This window comes from Oncorhynchus mykiss, chromosome 18 (genome assembly GCF_013265735.2).
Source record: "Oncorhynchus mykiss isolate Arlee chromosome 18, USDA_OmykA_1.1, whole genome shotgun sequence".
NCBI lineage: Eukaryota > Metazoa > Chordata > Actinopteri > Salmoniformes > Salmonidae > Oncorhynchus > Oncorhynchus mykiss.
In genome coordinates, this window is record NC_048582.1 from 38,851,306 (window position 1) to 38,874,591 (window position 23,286).

General features: G+C 43.6%; 1 protein-coding gene across 1 annotated transcript in view; it reads left to right on the forward strand.

Annotated features, from left to right (window-relative positions):
* The window catches only part of LOC110496813 (glutamate receptor ionotropic, NMDA 2D), a 63,005-nt gene that overhangs the window by 34,042 nt on the left and 5,677 nt on the right, over positions 1-23,286 (forward strand). Inside the window, exons 5-13 of the mRNA XM_036952719.1 lie at positions 1,678-1,792; positions 3,532-3,740; positions 6,623-6,791; positions 7,303-7,456; positions 11,641-11,766; positions 12,080-12,309; positions 19,057-19,217; positions 19,733-19,920; positions 22,165-22,397. Coding sequence (XP_036808614.1) covers positions 1,678-1,792; positions 3,532-3,740; positions 6,623-6,791; positions 7,303-7,456; positions 11,641-11,766; positions 12,080-12,309; positions 19,057-19,217; positions 19,733-19,920; positions 22,165-22,397 — 1,585 coding nt within the window. The remainder of the gene's footprint in view (positions 1-1,677; positions 1,793-3,531; positions 3,741-6,622; positions 6,792-7,302; positions 7,457-11,640; positions 11,767-12,079; positions 12,310-19,056; positions 19,218-19,732; positions 19,921-22,164; positions 22,398-23,286) is intronic.

Consider the following 23,286-nt stretch of genomic DNA (forward strand, 5'->3'; position numbering starts at 1 on the left):
CACTCTTCCACCCTGCCACTCTGCCACCCTGCCACTCTGCCACCCTGCCACCCTGCCACTCTGCCACTCTACCACCCTGCCACCCTGCCACTCTGCCACCATGCCACTCTGCCAACCTGCCACTCTGCCACCCTGCCACTCTGCCACCCTGCCACTCTGCCACCCTGCCACCCTGCCACTCTGCCACCCTGCCACTCTGCCGCCCTGCCACCCTGCCACCCTGCCACTCTGCCACCCTGCCACTCTACCACCCTGCCACTCTGCCTCCCTGCCACTCTGCCACCCTGCCACCCTGCCACTCTGCCTCCCTGCCACTCTGCCACTCTCCCCCTTCCATTTGTTGTATCTCTAAAGTACAAAGCTTGCAGCTGAAGACGCATGGAAGATAAATGACAAAAGTATGTGGACGCCGGCTCATCAAACATTTCATTCCAAAATCATGGGCATTAACGTGGAGTTGGTCCCCCCCTTTGCTGCTATGACAGCCTCCACTCTTCTGGGAAGGCTTTCGACGAGATGTTGGAGCATTGCTGCGGGGACTTGCTGCCGTTCGGCAACAAGAGCATCGGTGAGGTCGGGCACTGATGTTAGCCAGGCCTAATTGCCCCACAGTCGGCATTTCATCCCAAAGGCCAGTCAAGTTCTTCCACACCGATGTCAAAAAATAATTTCTGTATGGACCTTGCTTTGTGCACGGGACATTGTCATGCTGAAACTGGAAAGGGCCTTCTCCAAACTTTTGCCACCAAGTTGGAAGCACAGAATCGTCTAGAATGTCATTGCATGCTGTAGCATTAACATTTCCCTTCACTGGAACTAAGAGGCCTAGCCTGAACCATGAAAAACAGCCCCAGACCATTATTCCTCCTTCACCAAACTTTACAGTTGGTACTATGCATTTGCGCTGGTAATGTTCTCCTGGCATCCGCCAAACCAAGATTCATCTGTCAGACTGGCAGATGGTGAAGTGTGATTCACCACTCCAGAGAACGCGTTTCCACTGCTCCAGAGTCCAATGGCGGGGAGCTTTACACCACTCTCGCCGACGCTTGGCATGGTGATCTTATGCTTGTGTGCGGCTTCTCGGCCATGGAAACCCATTTCATGAAGCTGCCGACGAACAGTTCTTGTGCTGTCGTTGCTTCCAGAGGCAGTTTGGAACTCTGTAGTAAGTGTTGCAACTGAGGACAGATGATTGTTTTACGCTACACGATTCAGCACTCGGCGGTCCCGTTCTGTGAGCTTATGTGGCCTACCACTTTGCGGCTGACCTGTTGTTGCTCCTAGACGTTTCCACTTCACAATAAGAGCACTTACAGTTGACCTGGGCAGTTCTAGCAGGGCAGAAATTTGATGAACTGACTTGTTGGAAAGGTGGCATCCTATGATGGTGCCACATTGAAAGTCACTGAGGTCTTCAGTAAGGCCATTTTAATGCCAATTTTTGTCTATGGAGATTGCATGGCTGTGTGCTCGCTCTCTCTTTCTCTCTGCCACCCTCATTGCCTTCATTGTCACTTCCAGCTAAAAAATGAAGCTTGCTTCTCCATTTCTTTGTTTTTCTGTTTGTCCATTTCTCAGTTTCTTCTGTCTGTCTGTCTGTCTGTCTGTCTGTCTGTCTCTCTCCCTCTCTCTATTTCTCTCTGCCATTCTCTCACTCAATTCCCTGTCTTCCAGGTTCTTCAGTAACATTACGCTGAGTGGCCGGGACTATTCGTTCAACAGTGACGGCTACCTGTCCAATCCAGTGCTGGATGTGATTTCCTACACCGAGGGGAAAGGCTGGGAGGAGGTCAGTGAGTTAGCGCGCTAGCCTTTAATTAGCTGACACGCTCACTAACCACCATCCCACACCCCATCAAGTCTTGCTAACACATCCTCACAAACACACACACACACACACACACACACACACACACACACACACACACACACTCCCCTCACCTTGCTAACCACACTAACCGCACTATAACAGTCCATCGGATGTGCCTACGTACCCCTCCTTCACGTTTTGGAAACCTTGTTAGCTTTCGTTAACAGGCTAACTCGTCTAATGCTCTTGCCTCAGCTCTCCGTTCACTCCATTCCTGCTGTTTTCAACTAACCTTTCAGTACTCTGTATGTTTACCCACGTCGTTGCCTCAAGGCCTAGCGATTCCATGGATATCCATTCACAACCACCAGAATTTGTTCAGCGTGAATCGTGATATACTCAACACGCCTTCATACGGTGGTAGAAAAAGGACCCAAACGTCATACTTGAGTAGAATTAAAGATGTCTTTGTAGAAAATGACTCAAGTAAAGGTGAATGTCATCCATTAAAATACTACTGGGTAAAAGTCTAAAATTATTAGGTTTTAAATATACATACGTGTCAAAAGTAAATGTAATTGCTAAAATATACTTAAGTGTCAAAAGTTCAACTATTAATCATTTCAAATTCCTTATATTAAGCAAAACAGATGGCAAGATGCTCTTGTTTTTTTTACGGATAGCCAGGGGCACACTCCAACACTCAGACATCATTTACAAACCAAGCATGTGTGTTTAGTGATTCCACCAGATCGTCCGTAGGGATGTCCAGGGATGTTCAATTGTGTGTCCTTTTTCCTGTCCTGCTAAGCATTCAAAATTAGTACTTTTGGGTGTCAGGTAAAACATATGGAGTAAAAAGTACATTATTTTCTTTCGGTGTGTAGTATAGTAAAAGTTGTCCAAAATATAAATAGTCAAGTAAACTATAGACACCCCCAAAAAAACATCTTAAGTAGTACTTTAAAGTATTTAAAAAAAACTGAATGACTTTACACCACTGCCTCCATACTGTCAGTGTCAAGGTGGGCTAATCTGACCCAGTTGCAGCTGAACGATAACATGGTCCCTGCGGTGGGGCTCCTTCCGTTCATTTCCCATCTCCTCCGAGTATATTTACTGAGCGCTCTGGGCTCAGATCAGGTGAGGGCAGTGATCAAGCAGTGGATGATTGAGCTCTGGGACCAGTTTCTGACCCCAGACCATTATATGATGGGAAAGTCAGACCACTTATGATTTACAGTGCGTTCATAGTCTCCATAGTACTGTAATTTACTGTAGTATATAGTACTATAGTATATCATAACCACCGTTCAAAATATGAAGATAATAATATACAAATGTAGGCCATTCCATGGTCGACATGTACACGTACTAATACATTGTAGCTGGTCATATTCGAACCAGACGACTTCAAGTGACCCCAGAAGGAGAACTGATGAATTGGTGCTTCAGAAAACAGTGATTTACTTCAATTAATTTGTGAATCACTTCAACACGGGTCGCGGTCGCTTCTGGTTTTAATTCCCCCCCAGTATGCTGTCTCCTATGTTAGCCTGACCGCTGAGACACTGGAACACTCTCAAAGGGTTAAGTACATGCCACACTTACCACAAAGCGGAGTGGTGAACAAAAGAGACACTGCGTCGCAGAAAGGTTTCCTTTTTCCACCTCGCGCTCCAGATACTTCCTAAGTGTCTCTGAATGATCTCCTGCAGGTTGGCACGTGGCAGAACGGTGTTCTGGATCTCATCATTCAGCCCTTTTCACGCTACGGCTCCTTCCTCAAGCCGCTGGATGACACCCAGCACCTCAAGGTGGTCACCCTGGAGGAGAGGCCCTTTGTCATTGTGGAGCCAGCCGACCCAGGCACCAACTCCTGCATCCGGGACTCGGTACCCTGCAGACTACCGCTCAACACCACCAAGTAAGACCTGCTACTGGGGCGGATGTTTTACCATGACCGACCGTGGTCTAACCATGCAGATGTTTTACCATGACCGACCGTGGTCTAACCATGCAGATGTTTTACCATGACCGACCGTGGTCTAACCATGCAGATGTTTTACCATGACCGACCGTGGTCTAACCATGCAGATGTTTTACCATGACTGACCGTGGTCTAACCATGCAGATGTTTTACCATGACCGACCGTGGTCTAACCATGCAGATGTTTTACCATGACCGACCGTGGTCTAACCATGCAGATGTTTTACCATGACCGACCGTGGTCTAACCATGCAGATGTTTTACCATGACCGACCGTGGTCTAACCATGCAGATGTTTTACCATGACCGACCGTGGTCTAACCATGCAGATGTTTTACCATGACCGACCGTGGTCTAACCATGCAGATGTTTTACCATGACTGACCGTGGTCTAACCATGCAGATGTTTTACCATGACCGACCGTGATCTAACCATGCAGATGTTTTACCATGACCAACATGTAACCAACGTAGTTTAAATGTTGCAACTATCATAAGTGTAAAGGGGAATTTCATTCAAAAATCGTGGTCGGCCATGTTGGTCCTCATTATTCATATAGTTTATTGAGAGTGTGTTTCATATACAATGCTTTCCTCCACACTAACTAAAAAGGACATAACTCCTAAAAGTATGATGTCACAGGGTTACATTCCCTCTCCTCGAGCCATTCAGGGAAAATAATTGGAAAGAATTTGTAAAGACTTAGCATCTGAATTGTGGTAAATAAATAATAAAGCCTTTGAACTTAAAAATTTATTTTATACACTGAAGTGTACAAAACCTTAGGAACAACTGCTCTTTCCATGACATAGACTGACCAGATGAAAGCTATGATCCCTTATTGATGTCACTTGTTAAATCCACGTCAATCAGTGTAGATGAAGGGGAGGAGACCGGTTAAAGAAGGGTTTTTAAGCCTTGAGACAACTGAGACATGGATTGTGTGCCATTCAGAGGGTGAATGGGCAAGACAAAAGACTTAACTGCCTTTGAACAGGGGGAATGGTAGTAGGTGCCAGGCGCACCGGGTTAAGTGTGTCAAGAACTGCAACGCTGCTGGGTCTTTCATGCTCAACAGTTTCCCATGTGTATCAAGAATGGTCCCCCACCCAAAGGACATCCAGCCAACATGACACAACTGTGGGAAGCATTGGAGTCGACATGGGCCAGCATCCCTGTGGAATCGAGGCTGTTCTGAGGGTAAAAGGGGGTGCAACTCAATAATAGGAAGGTGTTCCTAATGTTTTGCACACTCATAAAATGATCATTTGAAATATTAAAAGGTTCCAAACAAAACCTCAAATGTGAACTTTTTGATTGAAGTTTCCCCTTAGAGTAACTTTTTGATTGAAGTTTCCCCTTAGAGTAACTTTTTGATTGACGTTTCCCCTTAGAGTAACTTTTTGATTGAAGTTTCCCCTTAGAGTAACTTTTTGATTGACGTTTCCCCTTAGAGTAACTTTTTGATTGACGTTTCCCCTTAGAGTAACTTTTTGATTGAAGTTTCCCCTTAGAGTAACTTTTTGATTGACGTTTCCCCTTAGAGTAACTTTTTGATTGACGTTTCCCCTTAGTGTAACTTTTTGATTGAAGTTTCCCCTGAGAGTAACGTTTTGATCGACGTTTCCCCTTAGTGTAACTTTTTGATTGAAGTTTCCCCTGAGAGTAACGTTTTGATCGACGTTTCCCCTTAGTGTAACTTTTTGATTGAAGTTTCCCCTGAGAGTAACGTTTTGATCGACGTTTCCCCTTAGTGTAACTTTTTGATTGAAGTTTCCCCTGAGAGTAACGTTTTGATCGACGTTTCCCCTTAGTGTAACTTTTTGATTGAAGTTTCCCCTGAGAGTAACGTTTTGATCGACGTTTCCCCTTAGTGTAACTTTTTGATTGAAGTTTCCCCTGAGAGTAACGTTTTGATCGACGTTTCCCCTTAGTGTAACTTTTTGATTGAAGTTTCCCCTGAGAGTAACGTTTTGATCGACGTTTCCCCTTAGTGTAACTTTTTGATTGAAGTTTCCCCTGAGAGTAACGTTTTGATCGACGTTTCCCCTTAGTGTAACTTTTTGATTGAAGTTTCCCCTGAGAGTAACTTTTTTGGATGCAGCTTAGTCTAACCGGTAAACTCGTGCTTTGCCCGTTTTACTTATTGACATCCTGTGTATTCTCTCTGGTCCTCTTTTATAAACTCTCACTCAGTGTTTCACAGTCTGCCCTGGTCTCTAACGGTCTGATGAGTGTGTTGTGTGTTCCGCCAGTCTGTCTCTGATGCCTGGTAACAAGGCCTGCTGAAAGTTCCATCAATTTGATTTGCTCGGGGAGATTGGCCCATTTTTAATCAGCCTACTTTGAACATTCCATTCGAATCTTAAAACCTACACTGGTGGGTTATCACAGTGGGCATACAGGGAGGGATCACACATTGATATTTGCCCTGATAAATGTAGCTTTTGATCTACCATCAGGCCTTTTCTGTCAACTTACCTGTTGTAAAGCTACATGCTTGGAAAGAGTCCACGTATGTCCTGTTAAATCTCCTTGTCCCCTGCTGAGGGTAAACCACACAGAAAAATAGCATTTCATCCTGTTTTAATGCAGTCCTCCTGTCTGTCCTGATGTGCCTCCCCGCTCTAAAACTGAGCAGTCCAACTACAGGCAGTATTGATCCAGCTACTACAGCTCTTGCTAATAATTCATACATTCCTCCTTGCCCTACTGTGTCTCCCTTCTGTTTCTCTCTCTCTCCTCTGCCTCTTGTCTCTACCCTCTCCCTCCTTGTCTTTCTCTCCTTCCCTCCCCCTCTCTCTCTCTATACCCACAGTGTGCCGGTGGATGAGAAATCGTCGAAGCACTGCTGCAAAGGCTTCTGCATTGACGTCCTCAAGCGATTGGCCAAAATAGTGGGCTTCTCCTATGACCTCTACCTGGTGACCAATGGCAGACACGGGAAGAGGGGGAGTGATGGGCAGTGGAATGGCATGGTCGGGGAGGTCAGGGGTCATGCATTTCTTCTTCTCCTTTTCTTTTCGTATTCAAAAACCTATTCAAGGGGTACCATGCAATTCCTCCTCGAAATCCCCTATAAATAAATGTGGAGACAGAATGAGACTAAGAACTGTCAAATAGATTAGTATTCCCATGGAAGAGTAACTGGAGTGTTTGGCTTGGAGTCTTGGGCAGATGCCTCGTTATTTCCAGGGAAGCCAATCCCCCTCTGAGGGCCGGGATTAATACGGGTGGTTAACAGAGAAGGGGATGTTATATACCAGCACGGCTAAGGGTGTGTTGTTGTACTTACACAGCCACCGGGTGCTAGGCTCCTTCTACGAGGTGCCGGTGTCCCTTTTCTCTCGCCGCGAGGCTCCACAGTCGCTCAACTCGCTCTCGGATCTCGTTACCGTAACCATTTCACTACTGAGACAGCTGGAAGTGAGTGCCTGTGAACGTGAATGGGCTCGTTTTTTTTCTGTTCCTAACTGCAGTTCCCCTCCCGCCCACCAGGTGGTTTATAAACGGGCCGACATGGCCATTGGCTCCCTGACCGTCAACAAGGAGAGGTCGGAGGTTGTGGAGTTCTCCGTGCCCTTCGTGGAGACGGGCATCAGCGTCATGGTCTCCCGTAGCAACGGCACCGTCTCGCCGTCGGCTTTCCTTGGTGAGCAGGGCAGATTAAGAGCTTATGAAGGGCATATGATGGGCTATGAAGGGGCTATGAAGGGCCTATGATGGGCTGTGAAGGGCTTCTGATGGGCTATGAAGGGTCTATGGTAACACACAACACCTGACAATCCAACCAACAAGGAAAACCTTGATTTCTCTCTCTTGGTTTAGTATCAAAGTTGTCAAGCAATGTTTCACAGGCTTCTCAACTAAAATCCATAAACCCATTCAGTATTCCAATGGGCTATGTCGCTCCTCGGTAATGAATGGTGAAAATATTTCAGAGTAAAATATGTCTCTAAGGTAACGCCTCGATATTTCAAATCGCCTTAGCGTAATTCTAGTCTTTGTTCAACCATGTAGAGAGACTCAGTCTGTTTTTCTTTTGAAGCCAGAAGGAGACTAGTATCAGCTACATTTATGCCTTTACTAGACTATGGGGATATTTTATATATGAATGCTTCCGCTCAGTGTTTGACATCAATTGACACTCTTTACCATGGCACTTTGAGATTTATTTTAAACTGAAAAACCCTTACGCACCACCGCACTTTGTATACCAGGGTTGGCTGGCCTTCTCTAGTCACTCGTAGGCTCAGTCACTGGTATACTCTTGGGTTTACTACCTTTTTATTTGGGCATTTTTATTGTTCAGAAATGTGGTGGGTACTCTCTTCGTTCGCTGGACTTTATCCTGCTAACTGTTTCAAATGTCCCAACTGAATTTGGTAAAAGGGCTTTTATGTCCTCTGCACCATCGTCTTGGAACACCTTACAAAATACTTTTAAACTGGAAGAACTTGTCCCGATTGGTGTTTTTAAATCACTGATGAAGGATTTTGAGGCTGATTCCCAGACCTGTCAATGTTTTTAATTTGCTGTTTTATACTCTTGTGAATTCAATGGTTTTTACTAGATTACATGCAGTTTTTCATGTTGTCTGTCTGTAGTTTTTTGTAATGACTTGGTGCTGCCTATCTTGGCCAGGGCGCTCTTGAAAAAGAGATTTTAATCTCAATGAGCCCTTCCTGGTTAAATAAAGGTTAAATAAAGTCTGCAAACAAGGCAGACATTTTAATCCTACAGCTGTCGATTGAGACAGGATGGTACGTTTAAATCTGCAGCCGGATCTTAGATTATACAGTGTGAAATGCACCGAGGTAATGGCAGCTCATCAGATATGACTCAGTAGTACACAGCAATCTGGCCATTGGAGACGGCTGTGCTGGACGTAAAACGAGCTAGTTCAGATATGAACTCAAACAACACAGGCTGGATGTAGTCTTAGTTTCAGACACTCAAACGGCACAGACTGGATGTAGTCTTAGTTTCAGACACTCAAACAACACAGGCTGGATGTAGCCTTAGTTTCAGACACTCAAACAACACAGGCTGGATGTAGCCTTAGTTTCAGACACTCAAACAACACAGGCTGGATGTAGTCTTAGTTTCAGACACTCAAACGGCACAGGCTGGATGTAGTCTTAGTTTCAGACACTCAAACAACACAGGCTGGATGTAGCCTTAGTTTCAGACACTCAAACAACACAGGCTGGATGTAGTCTTAGTTTCAGACACTCAAACGGCACAGGCTGGATGTAGTCTTAGTTTCAGACACTCAAACAACACAGGCTGGATGTAGTCTTAGTTTCAGACACTCAAACGGCACAGGCTGGATGTAGTCTTAGTTTCAGACACTCAAACAACACAGACTGGATGTCGTTTCCCCCCTGAATGATTCATGTCACTTATATCTGTCTGTCAACGAAGATTTAGTAGACAGTCTGGACATGTTCTGTATCCAATGGCCACCCAGAAGTTTTTTTTATTTTTTTACCCCAAGGCCATTTAGTCTGAATCAAGGGTCACTGATTTGATGGTAACCCAAGGGTCATTGGTTTGCTCTTAGTGTGTATTAGCTGGCCAGAGCCCAGGGGTAATCTCTTGCCAAAAAAATCTTGGCTCTTCTAGCCTGACTCTTTTTGTAAGGCTGTTTTCTTGAGACCTTCAACCATTTTCTCAACCATCTTGTTTTGACCTTAATATTTTTGATATTGTAGGTTACTCCTCCATGACTAAGGTCAGACAGAATCTGAACCTCCAACAATCATTTAAAGACCATTCCCGATTCCTCTTGTGTAATAACAAAAACGTCTTAATTTCATTACCATGCAATTACAGAGCAATTGCTTCATTACTTTGTAATAAACATGAATAATTAGTTACGTCACAGGTATCCAATCAACATCGTGTTACCACAAAACAATCCCTTTAAATGCCTCCTATCTTTACCTATTATTAAAAAAATGTATATTTTACCTTTATTTAACTAGGCAAGTCAGTTAAGAACAAATTCTTATTTTCAATGATGGCCTAGGAACAGTGGGTTAACTGCCTTGTTCAGGGGCAGAACGACAGATTTTTACCTTGACGGCTTGGGGATTCGATGGCACGAGTGTAGTGGTTTGAGAATGGCTTTTTTTTGTTGAATTCCCTCCTTGGCTATGTTCCAATGTCAATGCTAGCATACCACTTAGAATGCATGCCTGTAATCTGTCTGTATTGTTAAACACACATCACTTGTTAGAGGGTTGCTGGGCCATGTAAAAACTAACATAGACAAATGCTCCACCACACACACTTATATATTTAATAAGGCTAGTAAATGCACAATGTGCATCCACTCTTGGATCGAAACTTTGTCCATTTACAAGCCTTATTAAAGGGATGAGGTCGAGCAACCGTCTAATGCGTGTCCAATACATTGTCTGTGTCCCAATGGCACCCTGTTACCTATGTAGTGTACTACTTTTGACGGAGGGCTCAATGGGCTCTACCAAAAAAGTAGTGCACTACAGTGGGGTCCCAAATTATTGACACCCTTGATAAATATGAGCGATTGATGATTGTATAAAATAAATAATTGAAATACTGAGCTATATTGTATTTAAAAAATATATATATATTGACACCCCTAAAGGTTCTTATAAATAAATAAAAACGAGTCAAAAGTTGAGTATTTGGTCCCATAATCCTAGCATGCAAGGACTGCATCAAGCTTTACAAACTTGTTGGATGCATTTGCAGTTCGTTTTGGTTGCATTTCAGTTGATTATTGTGTCATTTTGGAATCACTTTTATTGTAGATAAGAATATAATATGTTTCTAAACACTTCTACATTCATGTGGATGCTACCATGTTTAGGGATAATCCTGAATGAATCGTGAATAATGATGAGTGAGAAAGTTACAGCGGGTCAAAGATCCATACACCCAAGAAACGCTAACCTCCCCTGTTGTTGGTAATGGTGAGAAGTTAGCATGTCTTGGGGGGGTACGGGCTTTGACCTGCTGTAACTTTCTCACTCCTCATTATTCACGATTCATTTAGGAGTATCCACATTAACGTAGAAGGGAACATATTTAGGAACATATTCTATTCTTATTTACAATAAAAGTGAATCCAAAATGACACATTACAATATTTACAATGAATTTCTATTGGGCACAAAACAATCTGAAACACAACCAAAATGCAAAATGTCTCCAACAAAAGTTCGTAGAGTCACAAGCTTTGTGTAGCCATTGTGTGCTAGGAACATGGGACCCAATGTAGAATATGGGATCAAATGTAGAAAAATGTTGAAAGTATTCTATTTTATACTAATACTGCTCAGAGAAAGAGATTTTGTTTAACAAGTAATGTTATTATTTTGCCTCAAAAAGGTAGGGGGCAAAATGATTGACACCCCTAAATATGATTTTAAATAAAGTAGTCAAAGGTTTAGTAACCCTTGACTACTTTATTCATAAGTATCTTTAGCAAACCTTTGACTACTTTATGTACAAGAATATTTAGGGGTGTCAATCATTTTCCCCCCTATCTTTTTGAGAAAAAAGTTTTTACTAACTAAATATTTTTCTCTAAGCAGTTTTATTAGTATAAAATAATAGAATTACCCAATTTTTGGGAGCATACAATATAGCTCACGGTTCTGATGATTTATTTTATGCAATCATTATTGCTCATCTTTTATCAAGGGTGTCGATCATTTCGGACCCAACCACATATAGGACATTTTAGGGTACCATTTGGGAAGCGTCAATAGCTTCATTCTAAGTAGCAAGCTAGCGACATCCTTGGAACAGAACCCTTGTCTTTCTGATGCGATGTTTCAGAGCCATACAGCCCAGCTGTGTGGGTGATGATGTTCGTCATGTGCCTCTCCGTGGTCGCTGTCACAGTCTTTATTTTCGAGTTCTTCAGTCCCGTCGGCTACAACCGCAGCCTGCAAAGTGCAAAGAGTAAGTCATTTATTACAGTATGATCATTATTATTTCAGGTTATCACCATTGAAGCTATTGAAGTAGTCGTGATTGAGTTTACATACCAGTGTGAGTAGTACCCTGGGGATGTTTCTATTCCATTCAATGTCCATTTCTCTCCCTGTCTCTCTCTCTCTCGCTCTTTCACTCTCTCTCTCTCTCTCTCTCTCTCTCTCTCGCTCTCTCTCTCTCTCTCTCTCTCTCACTCTCTCTCTCTCTCTCTCTCTCTCTCTCTCACTCATTGTCTCTCCCACTCCCCCCTCTCTCTTCCCCCCGACCTCTCTCTATCCAGAGACAGGGGGCTCTAAATTCACCATAGGGAAGTCTATCTGGCTGCTGTGGGCTCTGGTCTTCAATAACTCAGTGCCTGTGGAGAACCCCAGAGGAACCACCAGTAAGATCATGGTGCTGGTGTGGGCCTTCTTTGCGGTCATCTTCCTGGCCTCCTACACGGCCAACCTGGCAGCCTTCATGATCCAGGAGGAGTACATCGACACTGTGTCTGGCCTCAGCGACAAGAAGGTGTGTGAGCGAGGAGGCCATTCTGATCCAAGGCCAAGATGGCTATAATGTCTTTTTCCATAGCACAGTGATGCCTCAATTCTTCACACGTCTCCCAATGTGTGCACTTGCACATTACTTGTCTATGGATTTAAAAGCATTGCGTTGGGGAAGGCAGGGCCAGATTCATGCGGGGGCTTACCAGGGCTGAAGCCCCTTGGCCCAGCCCCTTGGGGCGAAAAGAGGAAGCAAACAATTATATATGTTTTACAGTTGAAGTTTACATACACTTAGGTTGGAAATCATTAAAACTCATTTTTCAACCACTCCACACATTTCTTGTGAACAAACTATAGTTTTGGCAAGTCGGTTAGGACATCTACTTTGTGCATGACACAAATCTTTCCAACAATTGTTTACAGACAGATTATTTCACTTATAATTCACTGTATCACAATTCCAGTGGGTCAGAAGTTTACATACACTAAGAGAACCATGAGAAACACCATGAGAAAATCTAAAGAAATCAGCCAAGACTTCAGAACAAAAAATGTGTAGACCTCCACAAGTCTGGTTCATCCTTGGGAGCAATTTCCAAATGCCTGAAGGTACCATGTTCATCTGTACAAACAGTAGTACGCAAGTATAAACACCATATGACCACACAGCCGTCATACCGCTCAGGAAGGAGACGCGTTCTGTCTCCTAGAGATGAATGTACTAGGTGCCAAAAGTGCAAATCAATCCCAGAACAACAGCAAAGGACCTTGTGAAGATGCTGGAGGAAACAGGTACAAAAGTATCTGTATCCACAGTAAAATTTGTCCTATTTTGACATAACCTGAAAGGCTGTTCAGCAAGGAAGAAGCCACTGCTCCAAAACTGCCATCAAAAAGCCAGACTACGGTTTGCAACTGCACAGGGGGACAAAGATTGTACTTCTTGGAGAAATGTCCTTTGGTCTGATGAAACAAAAATAGAACTGTTTGGCCATAATGACCGTTGTTATGTTTGGAGGAAAAATGGGGAGAACACCATCCCAACCATGAAGCACGGGGGTGGCAGCATCATGTTGTGGGGGTGCTTTGCTGCATGAGGGACTAGTGAACTTCACAAAATAGTTGGCATCATGGGGAGGGAAAATTATGTGGATATATTGAAGCAACATCTTTGAAGCAAGACATCAGTCAAGAAGTTAAAGCTTGGTCACAAATGGGTCTTCCAAATGGACAATGACCCCAAGCATACTTCCAAAGTTGTGGCAAAATGGCTTAAGGACAACAAAGTCAAGGTATTGGAGTGGCCATCACAAAGCCCTGACCTCAATCCTATAGAACATTTTTGGGCAGAACTGAAAAAGCGTGTGCGAGCAAGGAGGCCTACAAACCTGACTCAGTTACACCAGCTCTGTCAGGAGGAATGGGCCAAAATTCACCCAATTTATTGTGGGAAGCTTGTGGAAGGCTACTTGAAACGTTTGACCCAAGTTAAACAATTTAAAGGCAATGCTACCAAATACTAATTGAGTGTATGTAAACTGCTGACCCACTGGGAATGTCATGAATGAAATAAAAGCTGAAATAAATCATTCTCTTTACTATTATTCTGACATTTCACATTCTTAATTCCTAAGACAGGGAATTTTTACTAGGATTAAATGTTTAAATGTATTTGGCTATGGTGCATGTAAACTTCCGACTTCAACTGTATATATGTATACAGAACAGAAATATAGACGCAACATGTAAAGTGTTTGTCCCATGTTTCATCAACTGAAATAAGAGATCCTGGAAATTTTCCATACGCACAAAAAGCTTATTTCTCTCAAATTTCGTGGACAAATTTGTTTACATCCCTGTTATTGAGCATTTCCCCTTTGCCAAGATAATCCATCCACCTGAAAGGTGTGTAATATCAAGAAGCTGATTAAACAGCATGATCATTACACAGTTGCACCTTGTGTTGGGGCAATAAAACGGCACTCTAAAATTTGCAGTTTTGTCACACAACACAATGCCACTGAAGTCTCAAGTTTTGAGGGAGCGTGCAATTGGCATGCTGACTGCAAGAATCATCACCAGAGGTGTTGCCAGAGAATTGAATGTTCATTTCACTATCATAAGCCACCTCCAACGGGGTTTTTTTGCCACGCCAGCACAGGACCTTCACATCCAATTTCTTCACCGGTGGGATCATCTGAAACCAGCCACCCGGACAGCTGATGAAACTGAGGAGTATTTCTGTTTGGATTGGCTGGGCCTGGCTCTCCAGTGGGTGGGTCTATGCCCTTCCAGGCTCACCCATGGCTGTGCCCCTGCCCATTCATGTGAAATACTATAGATTTGGGCCTAATGAATTGATTTCAATTGACTGATTTCCTTATATGAACTATAACTCAGTTGAAATTTTGTATTTTGCGTTTATATTTTTGTTCAGTATTAGTATATATATTTTGGGCCTAAGCCCAAGATGCAAAAAAAAAAAAACATATAAAATTGCGTTATTTTTTGTAATATTGAATCGTTTTATCACACCACACCAGAGAGCATCATTTTGCCACAGAGGATCAATAGTTTCTAAAAAATGATTGTGGATTTATTTTTTACCACACTCACATGCAGGTATCTGCCAAAATAAAGGAAACACCAACATAAAGTGTCTTAATGAAAATGGTGTTGGGCCACCAAGAGCTGTCAGAACAGCTTCCTTGGCATAAATTCTACAAGTGGACCTAAACCATGCCAGGAAAATTCACATACTTTGTATCCCTCGTTTACTCAAGTGTTTCCTTTATTTTGGCAGTTACCGGTATGCCTCCAGTCAGGAATGCTGCTCTTTGGCCAGCATGCGTGCCAAATATACAGCTTGTTGCGTTGTGGCCATAGACATATAATCCATAGAAAGGTTTTATAACTTCTTACCCTGGCAAATTGACTGTTAAACTCATGGGTACTCTAGCAATGGATGCCTGTCCAGACTTGAACTGCTATCTATGGATTATATTTCTATGGTTGTTTGCGGTTGTCGTTTTGCCTTTTTGAAGATTTCAAAATACAATTGTGGGAAAAATGTACAGTTTGGAAAGCAAATCCCTACTTCTGAAAAGTCTGATCTGTCTGTAAAACCGATAGAAACACATTTTTCTCAACAACTCCCATTTTGTTTTGCGAACAGCAGCGCTGTTTATCAAAGTAGCTCATCATGAGATAGGCTATTGCCACGATGAGCGCATCGGCCATCACTGTGAGTAGCCTATGGCTTAATCTTTATCATTAGGTGAGACATTGTCCCACTGGAAATGTTATTATGTAGCCTACTGTAGGCAATGGTATATACACTATATATACAAAAGTATGTGGACATCCCTTCAAATTAGTGGATTCAGCTATATCAGCCATACCTGTTGCTGACAGGTGTATAAAATCAAGCACACAACCATGCAATCTCCATAGACAAACCTTGGCAGTAGAATGGCCTTACTGAAGAGCTCAGTGACTTTCAACGTGGCACCGTCACAGGATGCCACCTTTCCAACAAGTCGTCAAATTTCCAACAAGTTTGTCAAATTTCTGCCTCTGGAAGCAACTCAGCACAATAAGTGTTCGTCGGGAGCTTCATGAAATGGGTGTCAATGACCGAGCAGCCGCAGGTCAAGCCTAAGATCACCATGAGCAATGCCAAGCGTCGGCTGGATTGGTGTAAAGCTCACCGCCACTGTACTCTGGAGCAGTGGAAGCACATTCTCAAGAGTGGTGAATCACGCTTCACCATATGGCAGTCTGACAGGACGAATCTGGATTTGCCAGATGCCTGCAGAATGCTATCTGCTGAAATGCATAGTACCAACTGTAAAGTTTGGTGGATGATGAATAATGGTCTGGGGCTGTTTTTCATGATTTGGGCTAGGCCCCTTAATTCCAGTGAAGGGAAATCTTAACGCTACAGCGTACAATGACATTCTAAACGATTCTGTGCTTCCAACTTTGTGGCAACAGTTTGGGGATGTCCCCTTCCTGTTTCAGCATGACAATGCCCCCATATACAAAGCGGGGTCCATTCAGTAATGTTTTTTTTTTAGATCGGTGTGGAAGTACTTGAATGGCCTGCAGAGCCCTGACCTCAACCCCATTGAACACCTTTGGGATGAATTGGAACACCGACTGCGAGCCAGGCCTAAATCAGGCCCAACATCAGTGTCCAGCCTCACTAATGCTGTTGTGGCTGAATGGAAGCAAATCCCTGCAGCATTGTTCCAACATCAAGTGGAAAACCTTTCCAGAAGAGTGGAGGCTGTTAAAGCAGCAAACGGGGGGACCAACTCTATATTAATGCCCATGATTTTGGAATGAGATGTTTGATGAGCATCCACGTACTTTTGGACATGTAGTGTATACACTGTACAGTTGAAGTCGGAAGTTTACATACACCTTCGCCAAATACATTTAAACTCAGTTTTTCACAATTCCTGACATTTAATTCTAGTAAAAACTCCCTGTCTTAGGTCAGTTAGGATCACCATTTTATTTTTAAAATGTGAAATTTCAGAATTAGTAGAGAATGATTTATTTCAGCTTTTATTTCTTTCATCACATTCCCAGTGGGTCAGAAGTCTACATACAGTCAATTAGTATTTGGTAGCATTGCCTTTAAATTGTTTAACTTGGGTCAAACATTTTGGGTAGCCTTCCACTAGCTTCCCACAATAAGTTGAGTGAATTTTGGCCCATTCCTCCTGACAGAGATGGTGTAACTTAGTCAGGTTTGTAGGCCTCCTTGCTCGCACACACTTTTTCAGTTCAGCCCACAAATTTTCTATAGGTTGAGGTCAGGGCTTTTTGATGGCCACTCCAATACCTTGACTTTGTTGTCCTTAAGCCATTTTGCCACAACTTTGGAAGTATGCTTGGGGTCATTGTCCATTTGGAAGACTCATTTGCAACCAAGCTTTAACTTCCTGACTGATATCTTGAGATGTTGCTTCAATATATCCACATAATTTTCCCTCCCCAAAATGCCATCTATTTTGTGAAGTGCTCCAGTCCCTCCTGCAGCAAAGCACCCACACAACATGATGCTGCCACCCCCGTGCTTCACGATTGGGATGGTGTTTTTTCGGCTTGTGAGCTTTTCCCTCCAAACATAACGATGGTCAAACAGTTCTATTTTTGTTTCATCAGAGCAGAAGACATTTCTCCAAAAAGTATGATCTTTGTCCCCATGTGCAGGTGCAAACGGTAGTCTGGCTTTTTTATGGCTGTTTTGGAGCAGTGGCTTCTTCCTTGCTGCGTGGCCTTTCCGGTTATGTCAATGTAGGACTCGTTTTACTGTGGATATAGAAACATTTGTACCCGTTTCCTCCAGCATCTTCACAAGGTCCTTTGCTGATGTTCTGGGATTGATTTGCACTTTTGGCACCAAAGTACGTTCATCTCTAGGAGACAGAACGCGTCTCCTTCCTGAGCGGTATGACGGCTGCGGGATCCCATGGTGTTTATACTTGCGCACTATTGTTTGTACAGATGAACGTGATACCTTCAGGCGTTTGGAAATTGCTCCCATGGATGAAACAGACTTGTGGAGGTCTACACATTTTTTCCTGAAGTCTTGGCTGATTTCTTTTGATTTTTCCATGATGTCAAGCAAAAAGGCACTGAGTTTGAAGGTAGGCCTTCAAATACATCCACAGGTACACCTCCAATAGGCTAATTGACATCATTTTAGTCAATCAGAAGCTTCTAAAGCCATGACATAATTTTCTGAATTTTCCAAGCTGTTTAGAGACACAGTCATAGTGCATGTAAACTTCTGACCCACTGGAATTGTGAGACAGTGAACGTATTTCACGTATTTCACGTCATACGTGAAATAATCTGTCTGTAAACAATTGTTTGAAAAATTTATTTTGTCATGCACAAAGTAGATGTCCTAACCGACTTGCCAAAACTATAGTTTGTTAACCATACGTTTGTGGAGTGGTTGAAAAATGAGTTTTAATGACTCCAACCTAAGTGTAGGTAAACTTCTATATGTATTTTAATGACTCCAACCTAAGTGTAGGTAAACTTCTATATGTATTTTAATGACTCCAACCTAAGTGTAGGTAAACTTCTATATGTATTTTAATGACTCCAACCTAAGTGTAGGTAAACTTCCGACTTTAACTGTATACATATTTCCTCCTAACATTGTACAATCTGTGTGTCGCTTCATTGGCCTGGGCCATTGATTGTTTGAATTCAAGACCAGATTGTCCTCAGTTTGTCAGTCAGAGTAGCCACTTATTTTAGTCATTTGTGTGGTATTATGAAACATCCATCTCATGTCTTCTGTCATGACAATTGATCCATCCCTAATGTTCATCCCTCTCACTTCTCTCCCTTTCTAAAGATCTTTGTAATAAAAATGCAAGGAGAGCAGAATTCTGTTCTCTTTGGGGGGAGAAGAAGAAACTGTCTTTTAAATGAGATCTAAGGAAGTTGGGTGGACACCGGACAGCACCACGAGATGCAGCCCAAAATCACAAGAACATCTCAAAAGATAGATGCTCAACTTGTTGAGTTGGTTTTGGAGATTTGAGCACCAATATTTTCGAATGTTCTTGCATTTTGGCAGTTCTATGATTTTTGACATGTTGCTTGATGTATTGTCCAACTGTCCGACTTCCTTAGATCACGATGCATGCATTATTTACGTTGTAATGTACTGTTGTCACTCAACACTTACCCTGAATCTCCACATCAACCTCTAGTTCCCCCTCTATCCCCCCAGTTCCAGCAGCCCACTGAGCAGTACCCCCCGCTCCGATTTGGCACCGTCCCCAACGGGAGCACGGAGGAGAACATCCGCAGCAACTATGCCAACATGCACAACTTCATGATCCGCAACAACCAGAAGGGCGTGGAGGAGGCCATCGACAACCTCAAGACTGGGTCAGTTTGTGTGTTTCCGAAGACGACATCCCCGTTCATTTCATTGCATTCCACCAGGACCATGTTCATTAGGCACCAAACGGAGGAAAACAGCCTGAAACATGGAGGGACTACCTAGACTTGTCCAATAAGAAACGCTAATTTTCGTTTTCCGTTGCAAAAAACGTATTTTTATATACATTTTCTGTTGTGTGCCCTAATGAACATGACCCAGCATAGCAGCCTCTTAGTAACAGTTATCTCCTCATGCAGTCCTGTCCTACTGTATGTGTGTTTATGTCTTTGCCGGGGTTTATAGTGCAAACTACTGTATGAATTATGCTTACATTAGATAAAACTCACACACACTTATTAGAGTAGTTGTCACAAATTGTGCGACTTGGCCACCAGAAGCTTAGTCCTCACCCGGACTTGACGTACCGTGTTATTGAACCTCACATTCTCACTTATCATCTCACCCTCATCCCCTCTTCTCTTTCTCCCCTCCCCTCCCTCCCTCCCTCCCTCCCCGTCAGTAAACTAGATGCCTTCATCTATGACGCGGCTGTGCTAAACTACATGGCGAGGAAAGACGAGGGCTGTAAGGTGATGACCATTGGCTCGGGCAAGGTGTTTGCCACCACGGGCTACGGCATCGCCCTGCATAAGAACACCCGCTGGAAACGCCCCGTGGACTTGGCCCTCCTGCAGCTGGTGGGAGACGGTGAGGAGAGAGAAAGGAGTGTGGGGGGGGGGAGAGAGGGGTTGGGGACAGGCAGGAGAAGTTGATAAATGTTCTGGCTTGTTGGTGGCGGGCTGGCAGCATCAATCTGTCTCTGCTTTTAGTGGTGGATTGAAGTGAGGTGGGGGGGGGGAAACCACTTTCCTGCAGTACCTTCTGCTTAATTCAGTTGAATGCTGTTCACATTCACGGTTTTACAGTTTGTCCTGCATACTGTACATTGTACAGTAGACCTACATACTACAGGTATCTGCCAAATTAAAGGAAACACCAACATAAAGTGTCTTAATAGGGTGTTGGGGCACCACGAGGCAGAACAGCTTCAATGCACCTTGGTATAGATTCTACAAGTGTCTGGAACTCTATTGGAGGGATACGACACCATTCTTCCACAAGAAATTCCATAATTTGGTGTTTTGTTGAATGGTGGTGGAAAACACTGTATCAGGCGACACTCCAGAATCTCCCATAAGTGTTCAATTGGGTTGAAATCTGGCCTGAGATGGGTATGGCATATGGTTTACATCGTTTTCATGCTGAACAAACCATTCATTTTGATTTTCACTTGTGCCCTGTGGATGGGGGCATTTTCATCCTATAGTCATGGTGGCCAAAATATTGGAAAACAATAATGGTCTGCCCGGCATTTCTATGCATGGCCCTAAGCATGATGGGATGTGAATTGCTTAACTCAGGAACCACACCTGTGTGGAAGCATTTGCTTTCAATAGACTCTTTGTGTCCCTCATTTACTCAAGTGTTTCCATTATTTTGGCAGTTACGTGTATGTCTTCTGTGCAATCACCCCCCAGAATGTTTCACAAATCCTTACATCCTAAAAGGTCTTAAAGGTTCCATATATGTGTTCTCAAGCACTGTGTCATACGTTGCGTTGCTAATTTCACAATCGGGGACTTACTTTGTTACACACATTTTTGTGACTGACTCTCATTTGTTCCGGTTCTGTGATTAGAAGGTGGCGTTGTTCCTTCGGCTTGTGCTGAGGATGTTGCAGCTCCGTCTCAGCTCAAAGCAGCTCTACGAGGCCCTGAGTTTGGTCACGAGTAAGGGTTGAATGTGAAAGGGTGCGGGGGGTTTATTGAAATGTGAGATGAGTGGGATTAGGAGTCTGTCACAGTTTATGATCACGCAAATTAGCATATATTGTTAAAAAAACAACAGCAACATAATTGGCGGTGAAGTATGGTGATTTTCGTCATCTAGCTCTTGAATTTTTCCACCGACTTTGCGGATCGATACTTCATTGGGGGGGGGGGCTTACTATGACTGTGGTGTCCCACCTCGCTATTTTAATATGAATGCAATAACTGTAAATCACTCTGGATAAGAGTATCTGCTAAATGACTAAAATGTAATCATAGAGATCACTTTAGCTCCTGACTCTTAGCTACACTTTCTGGGAAGAATATTTCTATTAGGTAGATTCCTTTTTATTTTGTTTTATTGGAGTGGATTATGACATTCCAGTCAACATGGTTAATTCATGTTTTTCTAATCCATGTAGTTTGGGCTTTACAATTTCCAACACAGGGCAGTTGACCTAAGTTTAATATAGTTGAATGTCTCACTGTTTTAACTCTGATGACCAGGGATTTTGAAACGCACTTTAAGTAGCTACTCTTACAATGCAGGGTGCTTTAGCCGCAAGACGTGGCTGTCATTTCAATACATGTTGTCTGCTCTTCGCTGAGCACAAACTCTGGGTTTTCCTCCATTTTTTCCCTTTCCAGTGTAACAATTGTTTTTGATATATGGAACTAATGGTTTGTGTTGGGACTCCTATTAGTGTCCACTGCCTTTCATCTGTCGAGGTCACTCTTAACACGGGAGACTCTGTATCCAGGCCATTTCCGACATCCATCAAAGCTATGCGGCTTCTCTCTCTCCCCCTTTCCTCCACCCCCCCTCTCTCTCTCACACACACACACACACACACACACACACACACAGGCTTACTCTCTCACATTCTCACCTCCCCTTTCCCCCACACACACTATTTTCTCAATTTTCAGCTTTCTTTTTGCCATCATGCAACAGCTCTGAGCCAGACACACTTTCACCCCTCTTCCTCCTGACCTCTCAACTGTTACCTTCCCAGCTTCCCCCTTAAGGTATAGAACAATGCCTGTCCCATAACAATGGCAGATAATCCCTCCTTGTTGTTTTTAAAAATGTCTCTCCCATCTCCTCTTCTCCCACCGTCAGACGAGATCGACATGCTCGAGCGCCTGTGGCTCTCGGGGATCTGTCACAACGACAAGATTGAGGTGATGAGCTCCAAGCTGGACATCGACAACATGGCGGGGGTCTTCTACATGCTGCTGGTGGCCATGGGGCTCAGTCTGCTGGTTTTCGCCTGGGAGCACCTGGTGTACTGGAAGATCAGGCACTGCCTGGGCCGTTCCGGTGGCATGGACTTCCTATTGGCTCTCAGCAGGGTGAGTTACTGACTGAGTTATAGTGATGGAAGCGATGCCCCCTGGTGGTGGTGAAAGGAAAAAGGGCTTGGTGCATCAACACATCACAGGCTATGTTTAGGCAGTACTGTTCAAAAGGTAGGTCCTCGTACCTCGTTTTTAAAAGTGACCTAGTTTTCTCCAAGATATCAGATGACATTGTGTCTTCCTCCTCCTGCTGCGTTCTACGTCAACGTTCCGGGATATCTCCGACTGTTACTCCCGCTTTCAATTTCACCGAATGTTGATTCACGTGCTCAACGGGCAGTGTTGATTCACGGCCATCGGATTTCTGTCCCGCTGTTAATTGCGATTCAGTGGGATGACTCTTGATTTTCAATAAGACATATTGGTATTGAATGAATCTTCTTCAAGTAAAGGTGATAAAGCTGTTATGATTTACACGGCCCCGCCCATTCAACACACTTAACCAATAGCCTATCAGTCTTTTAAGGCTGTAAATGACCTGCATTTAGAACACGAGTTCCTCCTCCGCCCTCATTAGTATTTTGTGGTCAGTTGCCTCCTCTCCGAGAGTACAAAGTAGAGAGAGATTGCATACAGGGGCATCCGCCATCATTCATTGCACGTCACGTTTTATGCTAGAGAGGAAAGAGAGGACAAATGATTCTCTTTTAAAGAGTCAGTTCTGACTTACTGTTTGACCACTGCGCTAGGAGCTCCCGAGTGGTCATTTAGAAAGATCAGTCGAACTGAAGCTTGAGTGCACCGTAATGGCAGACACTGAGGTAAGTATATGCAGACCTCTACGGGGACACATTTCTGCTACATTTCTGCCACAACTTATGTAACCTAGTTTTACGAGACTTGCGTGACTTTCAGTGTCCATGCTCTCGTCTAGGGATACTGG